Source organism: Lolium rigidum, chromosome 4, assembly GCF_022539505.1.
Source record: "Lolium rigidum isolate FL_2022 chromosome 4, APGP_CSIRO_Lrig_0.1, whole genome shotgun sequence".
In the NCBI taxonomy this organism is placed as follows: Eukaryota; Viridiplantae; Streptophyta; class Magnoliopsida; order Poales; family Poaceae; genus Lolium; species Lolium rigidum.
In genome coordinates this window covers 134,641,502-134,657,363 of record NC_061511.1, presented here as the reverse complement: position 1 = coordinate 134,657,363, position 15,862 = coordinate 134,641,502, and the positions used below count along the sequence as shown (strand labels likewise).

At 45.9% G+C, this 15,862-nt stretch overlaps 1 protein-coding gene and 1 long non-coding RNA gene across 2 annotated transcripts; both read right to left on the bottom strand.

Moving 5' to 3' along the window:
* Positions 1 to 8,581: 8,581 nt before the first annotated feature.
* On the bottom strand, positions 8,582 to 13,153 carry LOC124647529. The gene is made up of 2 exons (XM_047187458.1): positions 13,061 to 13,153; positions 8,582 to 9,274 (listed from the first exon to the last, which is right to left on the bottom strand). The coding sequence occupies exons 1-2, from the start codon at positions 13,151 to 13,153 to the stop codon at positions 8,582 to 8,584; spliced, it is 786 nt and encodes a 261-aa protein (XP_047043414.1).
* Positions 13,154 to 14,404: 1,251 nt separating this feature from the next.
* LOC124705869 lies at positions 14,405 to 15,038 on the bottom strand. The gene is made up of 2 exons (XR_007004174.1): positions 14,900 to 15,038; positions 14,405 to 14,806 (listed from the first exon to the last, which is right to left on the bottom strand). It is a non-coding gene; the product is annotated as an uncharacterized LOC124705869 (long non-coding RNA).
* Between the last annotated feature and the right edge of the window lie 824 nt (positions 15,039 to 15,862).

Sequence of the window (15,862 nt, the reverse complement as noted above, 5' to 3'; positions counted from 1 at the left end):
AGACCCACACGGTGCACACACTCGTCACCTTTACACACGTGGGACAAGGAGTCTCCGGAGATCACATAAGTAAAACCCACTTGACTAGCATAATGACATCTAGATTACAAGCATCATCATATGAATCTCAATCATGTAAGGCAGCTCATGAGATTATTGTATTGAAGTACATAGGAGAGAGATGAACCACATAGCTACCGGTACAGCCCTTAGCCTCGATGGAGAACTACTCCCTCCTCATGGGAGACAACAGCGTTGATGGAGATGGCGGTGGTGTCGATGGAGGAGCCTTCCGGGGGACTTCCCCGTCCCGGCGGCGTGCCGGAACGGAGACTCCTGTCCCCCGCGATCTTGGCTTCGCGATGGCGGCGGCTCCGGAAGGTTTCTCGTACCGTGGCTTTTCCCGTCTCGTGTTTTAGGTCGGGGACCTTTATATAGGCGAAGAGGCGGAGTCGGGAGGCGACGAGGCGGTGACACACTAGGGGGCGCGGCCCCCCTCCGGCCGCGCCGGCCGTCGTCACGGGGCCCACGGGTCCCCTCCGGCGACTCTCGGGTGTTCCGGAAGCTTCGTGGAAAAATAGGATGATGGGCCTTGATTTCGTCCGATTCCGAGAATATTTCCTTACTAGGATTTCTGGAACCAAAAACAGCAGAAAACAGGAACTGGCCCTTCGGCATCTCGTCAATAGGTTAGTTCCGGAAAACGCATAAATATGACATATAATGTGTATAAAACATGTAGGTATCATCATAAAAGTAGCATGGAACATAAGAAATTATAGATACGTTTGAGACGTATGAGGCCTCCACATGGGGATGTGGTGATTTGACTCGTTCTCGCCGATACTAGGACCTGAGTTCTCGCCTTCGGAACCAAGACTGAGCGTACAGCCACACGGGGCCCATGGGAACCCCTTGGCCCGAACTTACCTAGCTTACCCATGAGTCAACTAGTTTGCGAGTTCCATTTTCCATACGCATGGGGAAAAGGTGGAAAAGGTTTTCAAAGTGCATCATACAGGGCGTGGCTAGGGTGAAGGATGCTAGAGGCATTGAACTGGATCCCCTGCGCATAATGACCGGGACCGCCTCGGAGAATGGCTACCTACGATGATGGAGTTCCCCAGTTAGTTTGACTCATGGAATAGGCGAAGTAAGGGAAAGGTTTTGGTCGACCACCTCTGCCGCGACACACCAAGGAAGTGTGTTATACTAGTGGCACTAAGAGTCGGACGGCGCGTGTGGGTAAAGTTGTACACCCCTGCAGGGTAAATCTTTTTGAAAAGTCGTGTCCACGGTTACGGACGACTTCGTGATGGATTCTATGATCATAGACAACTTGAACCTAATTGTAAAACTTGATGTCAATGTTTGATAAGGATCCCTTCTCAGGGTGTCGAGGGGGTGATCCTAGGTAATAGGTTCAGGTAACGATGAAGATTCGGTGGATTCAACATGATGATCTTAGAGCTAGAGTTGATATCGCTCTCTTATCCCTTTTGAAAATGGTCCGAAAATAGACGACCTTCTGCTCCCTCCTGTTTACAAAGGAAAACTGGCTTTCCGCAAAATAAGCTCCACATAAGGCCTCGCATACCCGCTTTGATAACAGGTTGTACTAAGTCTTGCTGACTCGGCCTTGCGTGGTTTGTTTCAGACGATGTCCTTCCAACTGATGGTGGCTTCTACCTCGACGTCGATGAGTAGTTCGGAATTCCCCAGGCGGCAGCCTAAGACTTATGGGATGGGATGTCACCTTATGTTATGGCCTCTTAGGCCCTTTTCAATCTTGTTATCTAGATAACATAATTTTCTTTCCGTTGCTTGTTGAATGGTGGCCAGTGACCTCTGCGTGTAATAAATTTGGATCTTAACTCTGCTAAGAGTTGTAATATATTTGCTTTCATTCGTAGAGTCACTGTTGTGTTACCGATTCTCACCCTGTAGGCCCTAGAGATCTAGGTTAGGCTTATGCCAGATGTGATATCTGGGTTTGTCTAGCCCCGACCTCCGGGGTTCCCGACACCTATCTAACGAGGTACGTCAGGACGACATACCTCTCTTTGCTCGGTTTCTATTATATATTTTTGGTGATTATTGCCTTAGTCCCGAAATCTAAGTATATTTCAATCTATTAGCTAGATTTTTTTCTAGCTTTGTAGCTTGACCTTTCACTTTTATTCCAATGTATAATTATAATACGGGAAATGTTAATTCTTAGGCAGCTGAGATTTCACAAATCTCATTCGACTCCTTTAGACTAGTCACAATACATAGTATCATATAGTTGTATCATGCATATGATAGTAATATATAATACTATCTCTACAATGCATGGTATCATATAGTAGAATCATAGTTTTTATATTTATTGATTTGTAAAATCTCGATGTAAAACTGTGTAAAAGATTTATTTAACATGTATTTTCTATTTATACGTGCTATGATGCGGTATCTACTTTGATACCACTATAATCTATTTCATCATTAATTATATTTGCGTGCATGAAATGCATGATAGTATCTGTGATACCCCATTGTGGGTAGTCTTAGCCGTAGATTTTTCCTCGCGATTAGTGATGTGATATGAAAGTTACAACTCGGATTCCCTTATTACAAATGGGTTGCAACTGAGATATTTCTAGTTACACGTAAGTTGTAACTGACAAATAGATATGCGGACTATTGAATTTGATTTGATATTAGTGCTGACTTATAAGTTGTAGATAAGCTGCAACTAGGTTGTAATTGAGACTTGAATGACATCTAAGTCGACTTAGATCTAGACATGTCTTTTTAATATTGCCGTGACACATTTTGTAAGAAGAAACCAAGCACTAGAAGTCACCGCGGAGGCGGTCTGGTGGACCAGAAGGGTGATCGGGTGTGGGCAGCCCCTAAAGGGTGCAATGAGGATGGTCTTTTTCCCCTATAGCGTGAGATGATGTTGATTCCTTCGCCACCAGTTCCGTTTGCCTTGAAAACCTTTATATAAACTGTGAGAATTATTGAGCTGGGACAAGGAAGAAAACAAGGGTTGCACGGGGCGCCGTCAAAGGGAACAACCGTCGGGATAGCAGCCCCTACCCCCTCCTGTCGAGGGATGACCCCGGGTACACCAAAATTGGTGATTAAATAGATAAAGTGTGCAAGATACAGGTCAATAGTTATGAAGGAAATACAAGTAAAATGCAAGCAAAGGAGAAATACCATCTTGGGCTGGCTATGGGGCCATCTCCCCTGGGTGCCAGCCTATATAAGGCACACTAGGGAACCACACGCACGTGGAGCCCTGGAGGCCTCATTCTCCCTCAGCTCATTGATATGAGCACCATTCTTCTTCCTCTAGCTATTAAGCTTACAGGGGCACCATTAGAAAGAGACACATAGCTCAAGGAGCGCCATTGCAGTTCTCATGTATAGCTCTATATATAGTCAGACATGCAGGAGTAGGGGTGTTACCTCCTCACGAGGGTCTTGAACATGGGTACATCGTATATTCTTCCGTGTGCAATCTTTACCGCATCATCACTCCCGGGATCCTCCGGTGTCCACCGGCCCCAACATAAGCCTACCTAGGCATCTGTCTATTCACCACGACGACACCCTCCCGCCCCCCACCCGCGCGCCATGTTGATGATCTTTGTCACTATATACAACAACTTATTTATCATCTCCCAACTATAACGTGTCAGCAAACATGATGCGTGGTACACGCCAGCCCATGAGCAAGAAGGCACATTTAAACACGGTCTACATAAAAATCGGTCAAATATACATTCCAATCGGAACATGTTTACCAGGTGAGCGAAGGATAATCAAGAAATGAGTTCATGTGTTTGAGACTCTTCAGGCAAGCTAGAACCTCAGTTTCTTTAGCACTAGAACATAATGGGAGAAATTTCCATTCAAACGCAATCACCTGTCATGAATCATAACTCTGATACTAGCCTTCTTAGTAAGCTCTTCCGAGCCTGCATCAAATTAGCTTTAAGTTGTCCTTCAACTGGTGTTGTCCTGTTAGAGATGCTAACTGAACCTTTAGGTAGATGGTGTTCAGAGGTGACAACTTATTTTCCTTTAGGTGCATTGACATTAGAGAAGGGCTCTAGATAGTTAGTGATGATGAAGATGACGCAACTACCGAAGCCTTACCAAATAATGTTGTTTCGATGGTGACATGCACGCCACATAAGGAAAATAAGCTTCGCTCTTATGGTGGGTGAAGCAGTTGTTAATATGTGCATAAGCAATTCTTGCTAGTTACTTGGAATTCAGCCTCTTGTGTAGGGTCCATACATTCCTCATATCTTCACATAGAGCTATGGCCATTGTGCATCGTATAAGCGCGTGATGACCATCCTTAGTTTCAAGTCCACAAATGGTGCAGGTTGGGTCTATCATGGGCATTCCTTGCTGGAGCCCCAAGCGAACTGTCAGGGTAGACATCGTCGCCTTCTAGGCGAACACTCGTAACTTTTTCGGCACCTTTGTTTTCCATAGGAGATTCCATAAGCCTCTATTTCCTTAAGGTTCTAAACTGGATTGTCCATTGCTCCGTAATTCCATAGATGGCTGCATACCGAGTGTGTACGCAGAATGGACTGCAAGCATGTCATTTTTCGGTGGGAACCAAGCAACAAAATCATCACACGACATTTGTGTAAGCTTGATCGCTAGAATGGAAGCAACATCATGATGCGGGAAACTTGATCTGACCAAACCTTCATCACAAGTTCTCGTAGCTGGGTTGATGGGTTTCGAGACCCACCAGCCAATTCACCATATTACTCCACTCTTTAACAATCCAAGACCATGCATCCATTGCCAAGAATGCAAAGTATTTTGTATGAATGCCGTGTCAAGGAGATTACCTCATGGGTAATACTTTGCTTTCAATAAATGTGCACACAAAATGATGGTGATGAATAAGCATTTATGCCCACCGTGCAAGCACCGCTTGGTTGAAAATACGCAAATCCCCAAAACCAATACCACCCTGCGACTTTGGTCGATCTAGTCATCTTTTCTAGGACATCTAGTGCATATGTTCATCAGTTGTGTTCTCCGAATTACTCCTACATAAGTCACAGAGTAGCGATGTTCACTCGTCGTCGATCGCCATGTGCGCAGTTGTTGTTCTTTGCGTTGTACTGATCCTCGTCACATATTGGGGTTTGTTTACCTAATGCTCTTTAGGGTGCACCTAAATCTCAAACGCTTGTTCCCATGTAGCACATGTTCCGGTCAAAGCAGTCTTCTTGTGACGTGGAATCAGCAGGCTATTCATTGCACCAACTGCTATGAAATCTGCTTCAAGGATGGCCGGCCCCGCGCTCTACCACGTGTCTATAAATTAGAAGAGAAAAACAAAACAACAAAGTTAATTTTGTCAGTTTATTCTACGCGTTGACCTAGGCTACCTGATGGGGAACCTTCCCATACCCTAAACACTAAACCCTCACCTCAACCCACCAGTGATCAAACCTCATGTTTAACACTTTGCGTCTATAGATATGTCATCAATTTAAAGACTAGTCGGATCAATTTCCTAGACTTAGTCTCTTCGAGTTTGTTTCTTCCAGAATATGGGTTTTGTAGCATTTCATGCACTACAAACTCATGGGATGATCTTTCTTCTTCATCTCCTATATATGCAGACCTGCGTGTTTTTGGTTACATCATGGTATGATGTTCCGTTACTTATACCAACTATTGCAATCTTGTATGAAATTTGAAGTTATGTGCAATACATACTTAATTACTACTGCGTTTATACGAACCGAGAATTAAGGCATCAGAGGAAAAAAACAGGTGTCGAGAAGAAACAAGAATAATAATAATTATGATTAGTCATGGTTTACTCAGTTCAATTAGACCGCTGCTTTTACTAATCTGTGACATGAATAGAGTCGTCTCCTTTAGTATTTTTCCTTCCAAGTATTATTTAGTTCATCAGAGAATTAAAAGGGGGTAATAAGCAGAAATTTCATTGACAAAAGAGTACACTCCCTATTAATTTTATATCCATAATTACACACTAAAACCAATGTTGCACCGTAGCAATACACGGGCATTCAACTAGTTAGAATAAAATACTTCCTATTTTGTGGATATATATACTAACAATAATATTTTGGAGATATACTAACTACGCACAAAGTACATCATATGACTATAAAAGTAGACTATACACAATAAAAACTAAGAAACAACCGAAACGTATAAAAAATACACCCCGAGTATACATGAATTATGCCCATGCTGCTAGGATGTATTTATCACTAGAAATATACATCCTATGGATTAAAAAAAGGTAGAATGAAAGTTGTATAGTTATAATTAAAACTACTACAACAAATTAGACATTGTTCTATTTCTATAATTACATGCCGCAATCATGGTTAGAACTTTTTCTTACATACATGAACACGATGCAAAAATATACATACAACCATAACCACATGATGTATTATTCTTGATGCATTGTACATAACCTACATCTGGTCTGAACAAAACTAGTGTGTATCTCAAACAAGTACTTTGCATTCAAACATGTTGTACCTATTAAAAAATCATCTGCATGTAACAATTATAGCGAGAACTACTGAGCATTACTAAACATAATGCCTACTACAAAAACTATATGAACTAAACACTAATGGATGCGACACTACAGGCAAGAACACCAAAAACAACATCAAAACTGACAAACAAAAATTAGCACGACACTGACCAAAAATTGGAAGTGAGATCGAGTGCCTACGTATACAATTGCAAGCCACCGAATAAAAAAAAAGGAGATAGGAAAACTCACCGGCACCGCTACTCCCATGATCTATCGCTGAGGCCTCAAATCACGTCCGCCACGACTCACAATGGTCGATTCGCGAGGACACGATGCAGACTGAAGTTCGAAAGCTCCTCTCCCGAAGTCCGCTCGCCTCAGAACAGTCAAATTGTCGGTTCGCGCCGCCAAACAAACCATCCCATCAACCAAATCCCGCCTCTGACGCATCAATGCGTAAGCCCAGCCAGATAAAGCAAACTACTCCAACCTACCAGGAAACTATTGCCGAAGCTTCATGTCTGACTGTTCGCCGCCAACAAGCTAATTTGGAGGTGGAGATCGAAGGGCAGTGGTCACTGCGGAGCGGGGGGGGAGAATGGGGATGGACACGAGCCTCGACTTCGAACAAAGAAAGAACGAAAAAAGGAAAGAAAAAAAACGAGGTGGTCGTTGGTTTGCACATTAGCGCCCTTCGCTCCACGCCGCTCGATCGCTATCTGACGGAAGAGAAGCATGGGCATGCTGTAAGACACGGGGAGTGTCTATGAAGGAAATAGATTTTGCGTTTCTATAAAGGGAAACGATTTTGTTCCCCCGGACGATCCACGCCATCGCATCCTCCGGCTTGCTGGCTTGACACGCGTCCCGCAAGGCCCACACACGATGGAGGATGGTCTCGGCCTTATCTCTTCCTCCCTGCCTGTTCTCCTCTGTTTCTCGCCACTCTCACATGCCCCCAAATCCCCTCGCGGCCGTAGCACTCTATGAAAATTAGCAGAATTCCTTACCGTTGGCGCTCGTCGGATCTACATGTCTGCGTCTCTTCTCTAAATCCCTTCAAAATGGGGGCAGTCTTTTCCATCTTCACCACCCGTGCTCCATGTCTGGCCTCACCACCGCCTCGTGTGTCGCTCGTGTCGGCCGTCGCCGCCATCGTGGTCCTGGAATTGCTCGCCCGCTGCTACAAACGGTCGTCCGCCCTGCTACAGAAGGCTGCCGGCACTACTACAGAAAGCCGACGGCGCTGCTATAAACAACCGTACGTCTACCTTGCTACAAGGCACGTGCTGCTACGGAAGGTCGCCGGCCCTGCTACAAACAACCTTCCGCTACGAGCGGCCGACGCCGCTGCTGCAAGGACGGTCGGCCAGGACTGCTTGCTGCAAATTACGTCTACCACAGCTACAAACGTCGGCTGCAGCTGCTACGAGCGCCGCACACTGCTGCTGCAAAGGTCCAGCGCAGGCCAGCGTTACTGCGAACTTCGTCGGCTCCTGCTACAAACGGCGGCCGCCGGTGCTACAAAGGCCGGCTGCCGATGCTTCAAGTCTTCAACGGCGGTCGGATGACGGCGGTGTTGTGGGCTTGTGGCAGGCGGCGGCGGTGTACGAACGCGGGGCGACCGTGCTGCTGCGAGGAGCGTCGCCGGCGACGGCTAGCCGCGCTGTTGCTGCGCGCGAGGCACTCCATCTGCTACCTGCTGCAAGGGGATGGAGTGGTATTGTGCAAGGTGGAGCGGCGCCGGCGGTAATTTTCTCTTGCGTGAGTCATCTGCTGCGAACGGGCGTCGATGCCGCCCTAGCCGGAGTTGGATGCCGGTCAGGGGGCAGAGCCGCACGAAAGTTTTCGTCTCTATGGAGACGCGCAGGCGTGGGCCGAGTCAACGAGCGATCGGAGACGTACATGCACAGGATTCCACGGCCACAGAGTACAGACCCAGGGAATCCGGGATTTGATCTTTCGGGGACGCTCAGAGTTGCCTTTCTATAAACGTGACTGCTATAACATGGATCAAGCCCCGTACTTGGCCTTGTAGTTGTTCCACAGCTCCTCCACGCTCTTTCCCAGGATCTGCACGAAGTACTCGTCGCTGTACCCGTTGTCCTTCATGACGGCGTTCAGTTCCGCGACGAACCCGGGCTTGATCAGCGAGTCGCAGTAGTCGAGGAACCTCGCCGTCACGTCGTACCCCTTGTCCCAGCTGCTCCCCTGCCCCGGCGCCACCCAGTGCGCCGGCCCGAGCCCGGCTCTCAGCCTGACGAAGTCGGCGACCCCCTCGAAGACCCACCAGTGTGCCTCGTAGTCCTGCAGCCCCCACTGCCACACGTGCGTCGCCTCGTGGTACAGCACCCCCGTCAGCTCCGCCTGCAGGTCGCCGGTGTAGCCGCCGACGTAGCGCTGGCTGAGCTCGATGGCGCTGCCACTGGTGGACGCGACTCCGCCGAACGTGTCGTTCACCACGGCGAGGGCGACATGGTCGACGGGCCGGCGGTCCGCCTCCGTCTGGTTGAAGACCTTCCAGATGAAGGAGGAGGCCTCCGAGAGGACCCGCGTCGCGTTGCCCACGCCGTAATCCCGGTCGAAGCGCTGGCCGCCGGGGGTCGTCGACGCGTTGTTCGTCGCCTCGAACGTGACGGCGCCGGACGTGCCGGCGACGAGGAAGGCTAGTAGCAGTAGAGAAGCAGCGACCGTTGCCATGGAAAACTAAATATTGTCCTGGCCAGCCGGCAACCCCTGCTAGGCGCGGCGACGTTGCTTTTGTGACCGGACAAGTTGTGGTAGCCGAGAAATTTATAGGCAGATCAATCCAGCATTTTCCATTTTAGTAAAGTTGAGCATTTGTCCTCGAATGGCCTGCGTGAGCCCATCGTGCCAAGACAGGCTAGCCGGCCGATTTTCTAATTGCAACTTTGATATATGAACGGTTGTTCACATAGTAGTACATCCAAAATCTCAGCCGTTGCAGCTTATTATAATTTTTCACTGCCGGATTATGGTTTGTATATCTATGGGGCCATGCATGTGGGGCCATGTTCATATATATATATATACCAAAAATAGTACAGTAGGTTTCCAAGTATATATGCATCAGGCATGCGAGAAAAGGTCTATAATCTTATTATGAGTCCAAAAGTACTTTCAAACTTTTTTAAAAAAATACTTCAAACTTTAAAAGAAAGGGAGTGATGTTTGCCTCTTGGGTGCATCCGCTACCTTTATTTTAAATTCATCTTTGATACATTTTAAAATATCAGAAAATTTTAAACGAAAAATTTCCTGGTAGATATTCACATGCTACGTGTGTATAAAGTCTTTCCATGAAAAATCAACTTGTGATATGAACTGTGAAAAAAAATACAAATATGGCGCTAAAAATAATGCTTTTTGAGAGGCATGTTTTGTATTTTACATCGACCACACAAAAAATCTGATTTTGGTGAATTGTACGAACACACATAACTTGTCGAGATGTACATATAGAATATTTGTTTGAATATTTTAAACAATTAGAAATATAGCTTATAGGTGAAGGAAGCATATGCACCTGGGAGCAATTACAAAAATAAAATTATACTTCAGTTGTTATTGTTACAACAAAAAAAATTCTTAAAATATAATACATGAAGGACAACAAAATAGATGGAAATACTTTAGTACTTCTAAAACTTTGAAAATAGCGCAGACAAATTCCATGATGCAATGATTATTGTTAAAACAAATGATTTTCTTAAAGTATAAGTATGAAGGGTTACTTCCAATAAGGGTAAAAAAATACATTTAGTTGTTGGAGAATCTTGAGGAATCTCTTTCTGGTATCTTTCGACATGTTTCTTATTTGCTAGGCTCAAGTATAGGAACTATACAAATGAAAAATATTTTTCTATAATATTGCACTTATGGCACATGATTTTTTGTTGACAATCAATACCGCATATATTTATATTAACAAATAGTACATGGTAAAGATACACGGGCTGACTTCAACTATTACAAAATAAAGTCCGAAAGAAACCGACAAATCTTCGAGGTTTTCAAACCCTTTATTCTTTAATGACACATTCTTGTAATTTCCCGGAGGAAGCCGAAGATAGATACCAAACAATAAACCTGAAAATACCGAAGAAGATTCTCCCATAATTTTTAATTAAACCGCAATGTCAAGGCTATGTGCACGCGCACAACCAGTGAAATAGTCAAACACCATCGGCAAGAACTACAACACCAGTATGTCAGGAAAAAGCAACCAAACAGCATAGCTGACATCGTCGGATAGCCGAGAGAACGAATCACCATTGTCGAGGACGTAGGAGCCAGAATAAATATTGCAAGGATAAACACCCTCGCGGCAACCATAAAAAAAGATCCTAGATTGATCCGGTGAAGAAATATCCGAAAACAAATACCTAGAAACTTTACTCTTTCAACATCATCATTGAGTCTAGGAGGAAGATCTCGTTGTCCAAAGATGGGCTGAAGATCATTATTGTAGATGATGTCATCATATGAATACCTACTTTGCAAAATGAAGGATTTGAATTAACATTAGAACTCACTTGCCCTTCAACTCAAAGTACTTCCTCCTCTCATGAAATCTTGTCAAAAGTTTATCTAAATTTAAACGTGTCTAGACATTATTTATACTTAGATGTATTTAAATTGTAACAAACTTTCAACATGTTCCATGGAATACATGGAGTATATTGTTTTTGTAAACAACAAACATCACTAATAAGGCATTTGTGCATGTAGGTATGTACACATTAATGTACTGAAAGGTATATATATCATTTATCACATGAAAAAGCTAGTATACCTTTGAAAAAGATCAAAAATGTATGCGTTACCATATACCAAAGACAACTGAGAATTTTACACACATCTCACTGCTAACTGCATTATTGAGGTCCTCAGACACTGTTGAAACGACCCATTGACCTATTGCTTCACATACCACCTTACGGGCAGTCAAGCAGGGATCTTCCTAGAGTAAAAAATAACAACACCATGTGATCCATATACTTATGTAAGAAATAGAATTGACAAAAACTCGATAGACTTTTTAATAAGAAACTTGGTAGACTTGGTGGCGGGGCTCTCCTTGCAGCTATTTTTTTAATAAAAGAAATATACTAATATCGAGAAGATACTAATTATATCAACCTTATGCAACAACATAATACCTAATAGTAGTACGGATGCACGCAACCAAAAAAAAAGAAGAAGAAGCTAAAAAAAAGAGAAATTCCGGCATGTTTCAGTCCTTACAACAGCTGCACAAACACACCACCATGATAATATCTAAAGTTCAAGTTCCCCAAAAGCGGCGCCTCTAAAAAGTAAACAATGCACAAGTCATCGTCGGCAGATCATAGATCTTATGTTTTCACCGTGAAGAAAGACCAGCTCTTAAAATAATACCTTCAACAAGATCATTGTTGGACACAACCAATTAGGACGGGACCATTTAAGGAACTCCTCTTGTGGTGTTGCTCCCACTCGCATGCCGCTGTGATAAAGCTAGAAACACCAAGCAAGTTCACCATCGACACAAAGCCTCGAACCACCAGCAATAGTCCTCACAACTCCCATATTATTCACCCCCCCCTCTGATTTCACCATGAAACCAAAAAAGACATGAACATTGATGGCAACATATAGTAGAGCTTCACGCCGCTCCCTTCTGAAACCAAAGGGTCACAAAAATATGTAAACACATGATCGAATCCAATTCGATCCGGCAATCTCGAGGCATGATTCGCCCAAGCGATTTCGTCGGGGGAGCCTTCCAGAACTCGACACTCCGGCCAGATCAAGGAGGACAAGCATCCAGTTGATCTTCATCTTGACGCGAGTGCCACCTTTATTCTTCGATGCAGAAGTACAAGCCCCCATACCGTCATCCACCGTCCAACAACGACGAAGGAGGTTCAGAACCTCCACCGCAGTAGGAAAGAACAGGCGCACCATTGACATATGAGCAACACAGTGCCCACCGTCGCATCACAACCAACCGTCACCCCCATGGCTAACGAGGTATGTGCAACAGTCGCGGCCCGCGTGACCCAGATCGAGCAAAGTGTGCTGCCCTAATTGGGCCCGCTCGGCTAGTCGCCGACGATTGCCGCGCCACTGAAGATCCGTGGTCCAGGCCTCCACATCATGTCGCCAGCCCATTGCCCGTGTACGTCGCCGAGAGCACGACCAACGCGCACCCACGGAAGCTTCACCTTCGCGCAGAGAGGATCCACCCGATGTGTTTCCTAACCCTCTGCATTTATCGACCGGCGTGTGCCAGCGTCGACGGTGGCTACGGCCAGGGAAGCCACAAGAGGGAAGTCTTGTGTTGGGGCTTGTTGCCCTCCGAAGCCGCCGCTGCACGGGCGATGTCATCGCGGACTAAACACGCTCTAGGGCTCGCCGTCGATAGCTCGCCATCGCGCACTCGCCGTTGCGGACTAGCCAATAGCGCACTTGACGTTGCGGACTCACCACGCTCGGGGGCTCTCCGTCGAGAATTTCCATCGCGCACTCGCCGTTGCGGACTCGCCATCGTGCACTCGCCTCGCTCGGGGGGCTCTCCATCGCGTGCTCACCATCACAGACTCGCCATCGCACACTCGACACACTCGGGGGCTCGTCGTCTATAACTCACCATCGCGTACTCGCCGTCGCATACTCGCCATCGGGCAGTTGCTTCGCTCGAGGGCGTGCCATCGCGCATTCGCTATCGCGAGCACACCATCGCGGATTCGACACACTCGGGGACTCACCGTCGAGAACTTGTCATCGCGCACTCGCCATTGCTGACTCGACACGACACGTGTGCCAGAAAAAGGAAATTTTCTCATGGCGAATTAAATTCTGTATTCTGTACTAGCTGGTTGGTGCAACGTGGGATTTTCTAAATTGTACATGGGGTGGCAACGGAGATTTTACAAATTGCACGAGAGTTGCAAGTGAGAAAAAAAACCCAACCATAAATTGTCTCGTGTTATTTATAAGTTAGAACATTAAAAATATATATATCACTAAAAAGTATAGATATTTTAATTTTTAATAATATAATTCTTATGTTATTTAATCTATATCATGTTAGTCAATTTGGTGATATAGGAACACACGCAAGGCCTGTAAACTGGGAGAGAGGGTACTAGTTAATGCTCATTTAGTACTCATAAAAGATAACGCTGATTGATAAATATTAATTATCGTGTTGCCCTTACTCCCACCGTCTCGGTTTATAGGTTTTATGTGTATTTCTAGATCGTAAATTTGATTAACATAATATAAGAAAGTTTAGATGTTTTACTTTGTAATGATATTTTTATGTTATATAATTTTTATTGTGTTGGTTAAGTTGACTATCTAGGGACACGAGCATGTCTTGTAAATCGGGACAGATGAGGTAGTTAATTTACTAAATTAGCGTTAATCAATAAATTAATATGGAATGGAGGTAGTTTGTTCAAACGGTCTTACAAATTTATCTAGGTTTGTAAGTATCTGCATATTAAAACGGGAAGGGAGTTTTGGCTCCCGGGTCTATTTGCTCCTGTTATCTGGACCGTTGTGAAGTGGTTGGAGATTGCTGTACAGGAACAATAGTCTGATATATAAGCAGCAGTAAAACATGAATACATTGGTAGGTCGTAACCATGGCCCACGACACAGTAACGAGTGGGCGACTGTGAGTTTGGCTGGATTGACGGACGTGCTGTAATCACGAGATGGACCAGCGGAACATGTCGCCATGTCGGTTTGGGGTGATCTTACATGATGATTTCCTGATTGGTGATACAGTACAATGTACAGTAAACTAAAACAGATCAGCCATAAGCATACAAGTGAATTTTAGATAAGCTGCCGAGAGGCTGGCAACATACACTAAGCTAAAAAGGATTACCGAACCAAACTGTAGTACCTGCACAAAAAAGATCCAAACTGTGGTAGTGTACCTAGTTCGGCCTACTACAACGTATGCCTGGGTAGCTACACACTTCATTTTGTGACAGGATCCCAACAGGGCGATTAGGCCGGCCAGCACAATCAGCGTAGCCATGGTGTCGATGACGGGTACATAAGATTTGCGCGCGCCAGATCTTTGGTACTCCTAGTTGTGAGCTGAGGCAGGTTGCGCGAGTGTAGGCGGCTCCGGGAGCGGCACCTTGACCGCCAATCCGCCATCCGCCTCCAGTAATTCTGTGTATCTCTCCCTCCACCTGAGCACTGCCCGGTCTGCATGGAAACCAAGAAACGACTGCTCTTAGCAGGGATATTACAACTGGTCGAAACTCAGATTTTGATCGACAGCTGAAAAAGGAAGCTTACACTGAAGAATCTGCACTTGTAGTACCAAGTGCCTTCGTGATCACTCTGCTGCTGCTGCACACTGGACAAGGGATGAGAGGGAGAGCGCACCTGATTTGGATGAGGACGAGGACGCCATGGTTCTTGGGATGTCTGGACTCTGGACTGGATTGGGGAAGAACAATAGATGGCGACCGTGGTGTTGGCTTTTAATGAGGCAACGTGTAGGTGTATGGGACAGCTGGGCTGTATTACTCAGACGCGTGGTACCAGGCAGAGTGTCGTTGGGCCGAGAACACATGCAATCCCAGGAACCTCCCATAATCTGGCCCATAAGCTGACTGATGCTAACTTGAGTCTGATCGTACCAAACGATACGATAAATTCAGTCGTACGTATAGCATTGCTCATCCTGCCGTTTGTCCAGGTCGTTGGGCCATCATCTGTACCGGGAATAGAGACGCTGCTGAATAAAAGCTAGTGGGCTAAGTAGCACTGTTCAATATTCAGGATACCGAGACCAATACATGACAATATACACACAATAACTTCCATCTGGCGAGGACGGGTTGGTCCATGCTGCGGGAGCATCTAGACCCGGCGATTTACACAAAAATAACCTAAAACTGAAAGAAAAACACAGACTGATCCTCTGGCGAAACTATTTCACGAATCTGACCCTTTTGTGTGGCGCCCCTCTCAAGGGCGCCACACGTGCCCATGTGGCGCCTCTAGCTCTGGCGCCACACACCCATCCGACGTGGCCCGTCGACGCCGAGCCGGTGACCCCGATCCGACGTGGCAAGCACGAGTGGCGCCGCTCCGGCCGGCGCCACACTTTGAAAGTGTGGCGCCCCCGGGAAGGGCGCCACACATTGACTTAAGTTTGGCGCCGCGCGCGCCCAGCCCGACCCTTCTTCTTTCTTTCTCTTCTTCTCTTCCTCCTCCCCAACCCGGTTCTCTCTCTCCTCCCTCTCCCCCCAC

What these genes read in the sequence shown, in the direction of transcription:
- LOC124647529 (XM_047187458.1), bottom strand. Translation starts at nt 13,153, where the DNA reads ATGGAGAGCCCCCCGAGCGAGGCGAGTGCACGATGGCGAGTCCGCAAC. An exon ending in ACGGAGAGCCCCCGAGCGTG is followed by an intron (nt 9,275 to 13,060) that starts GTGAGTCCGCAA and finishes GACAATATTTAG; the next exon opens with TTTTCCATGGCAACGGTCGC.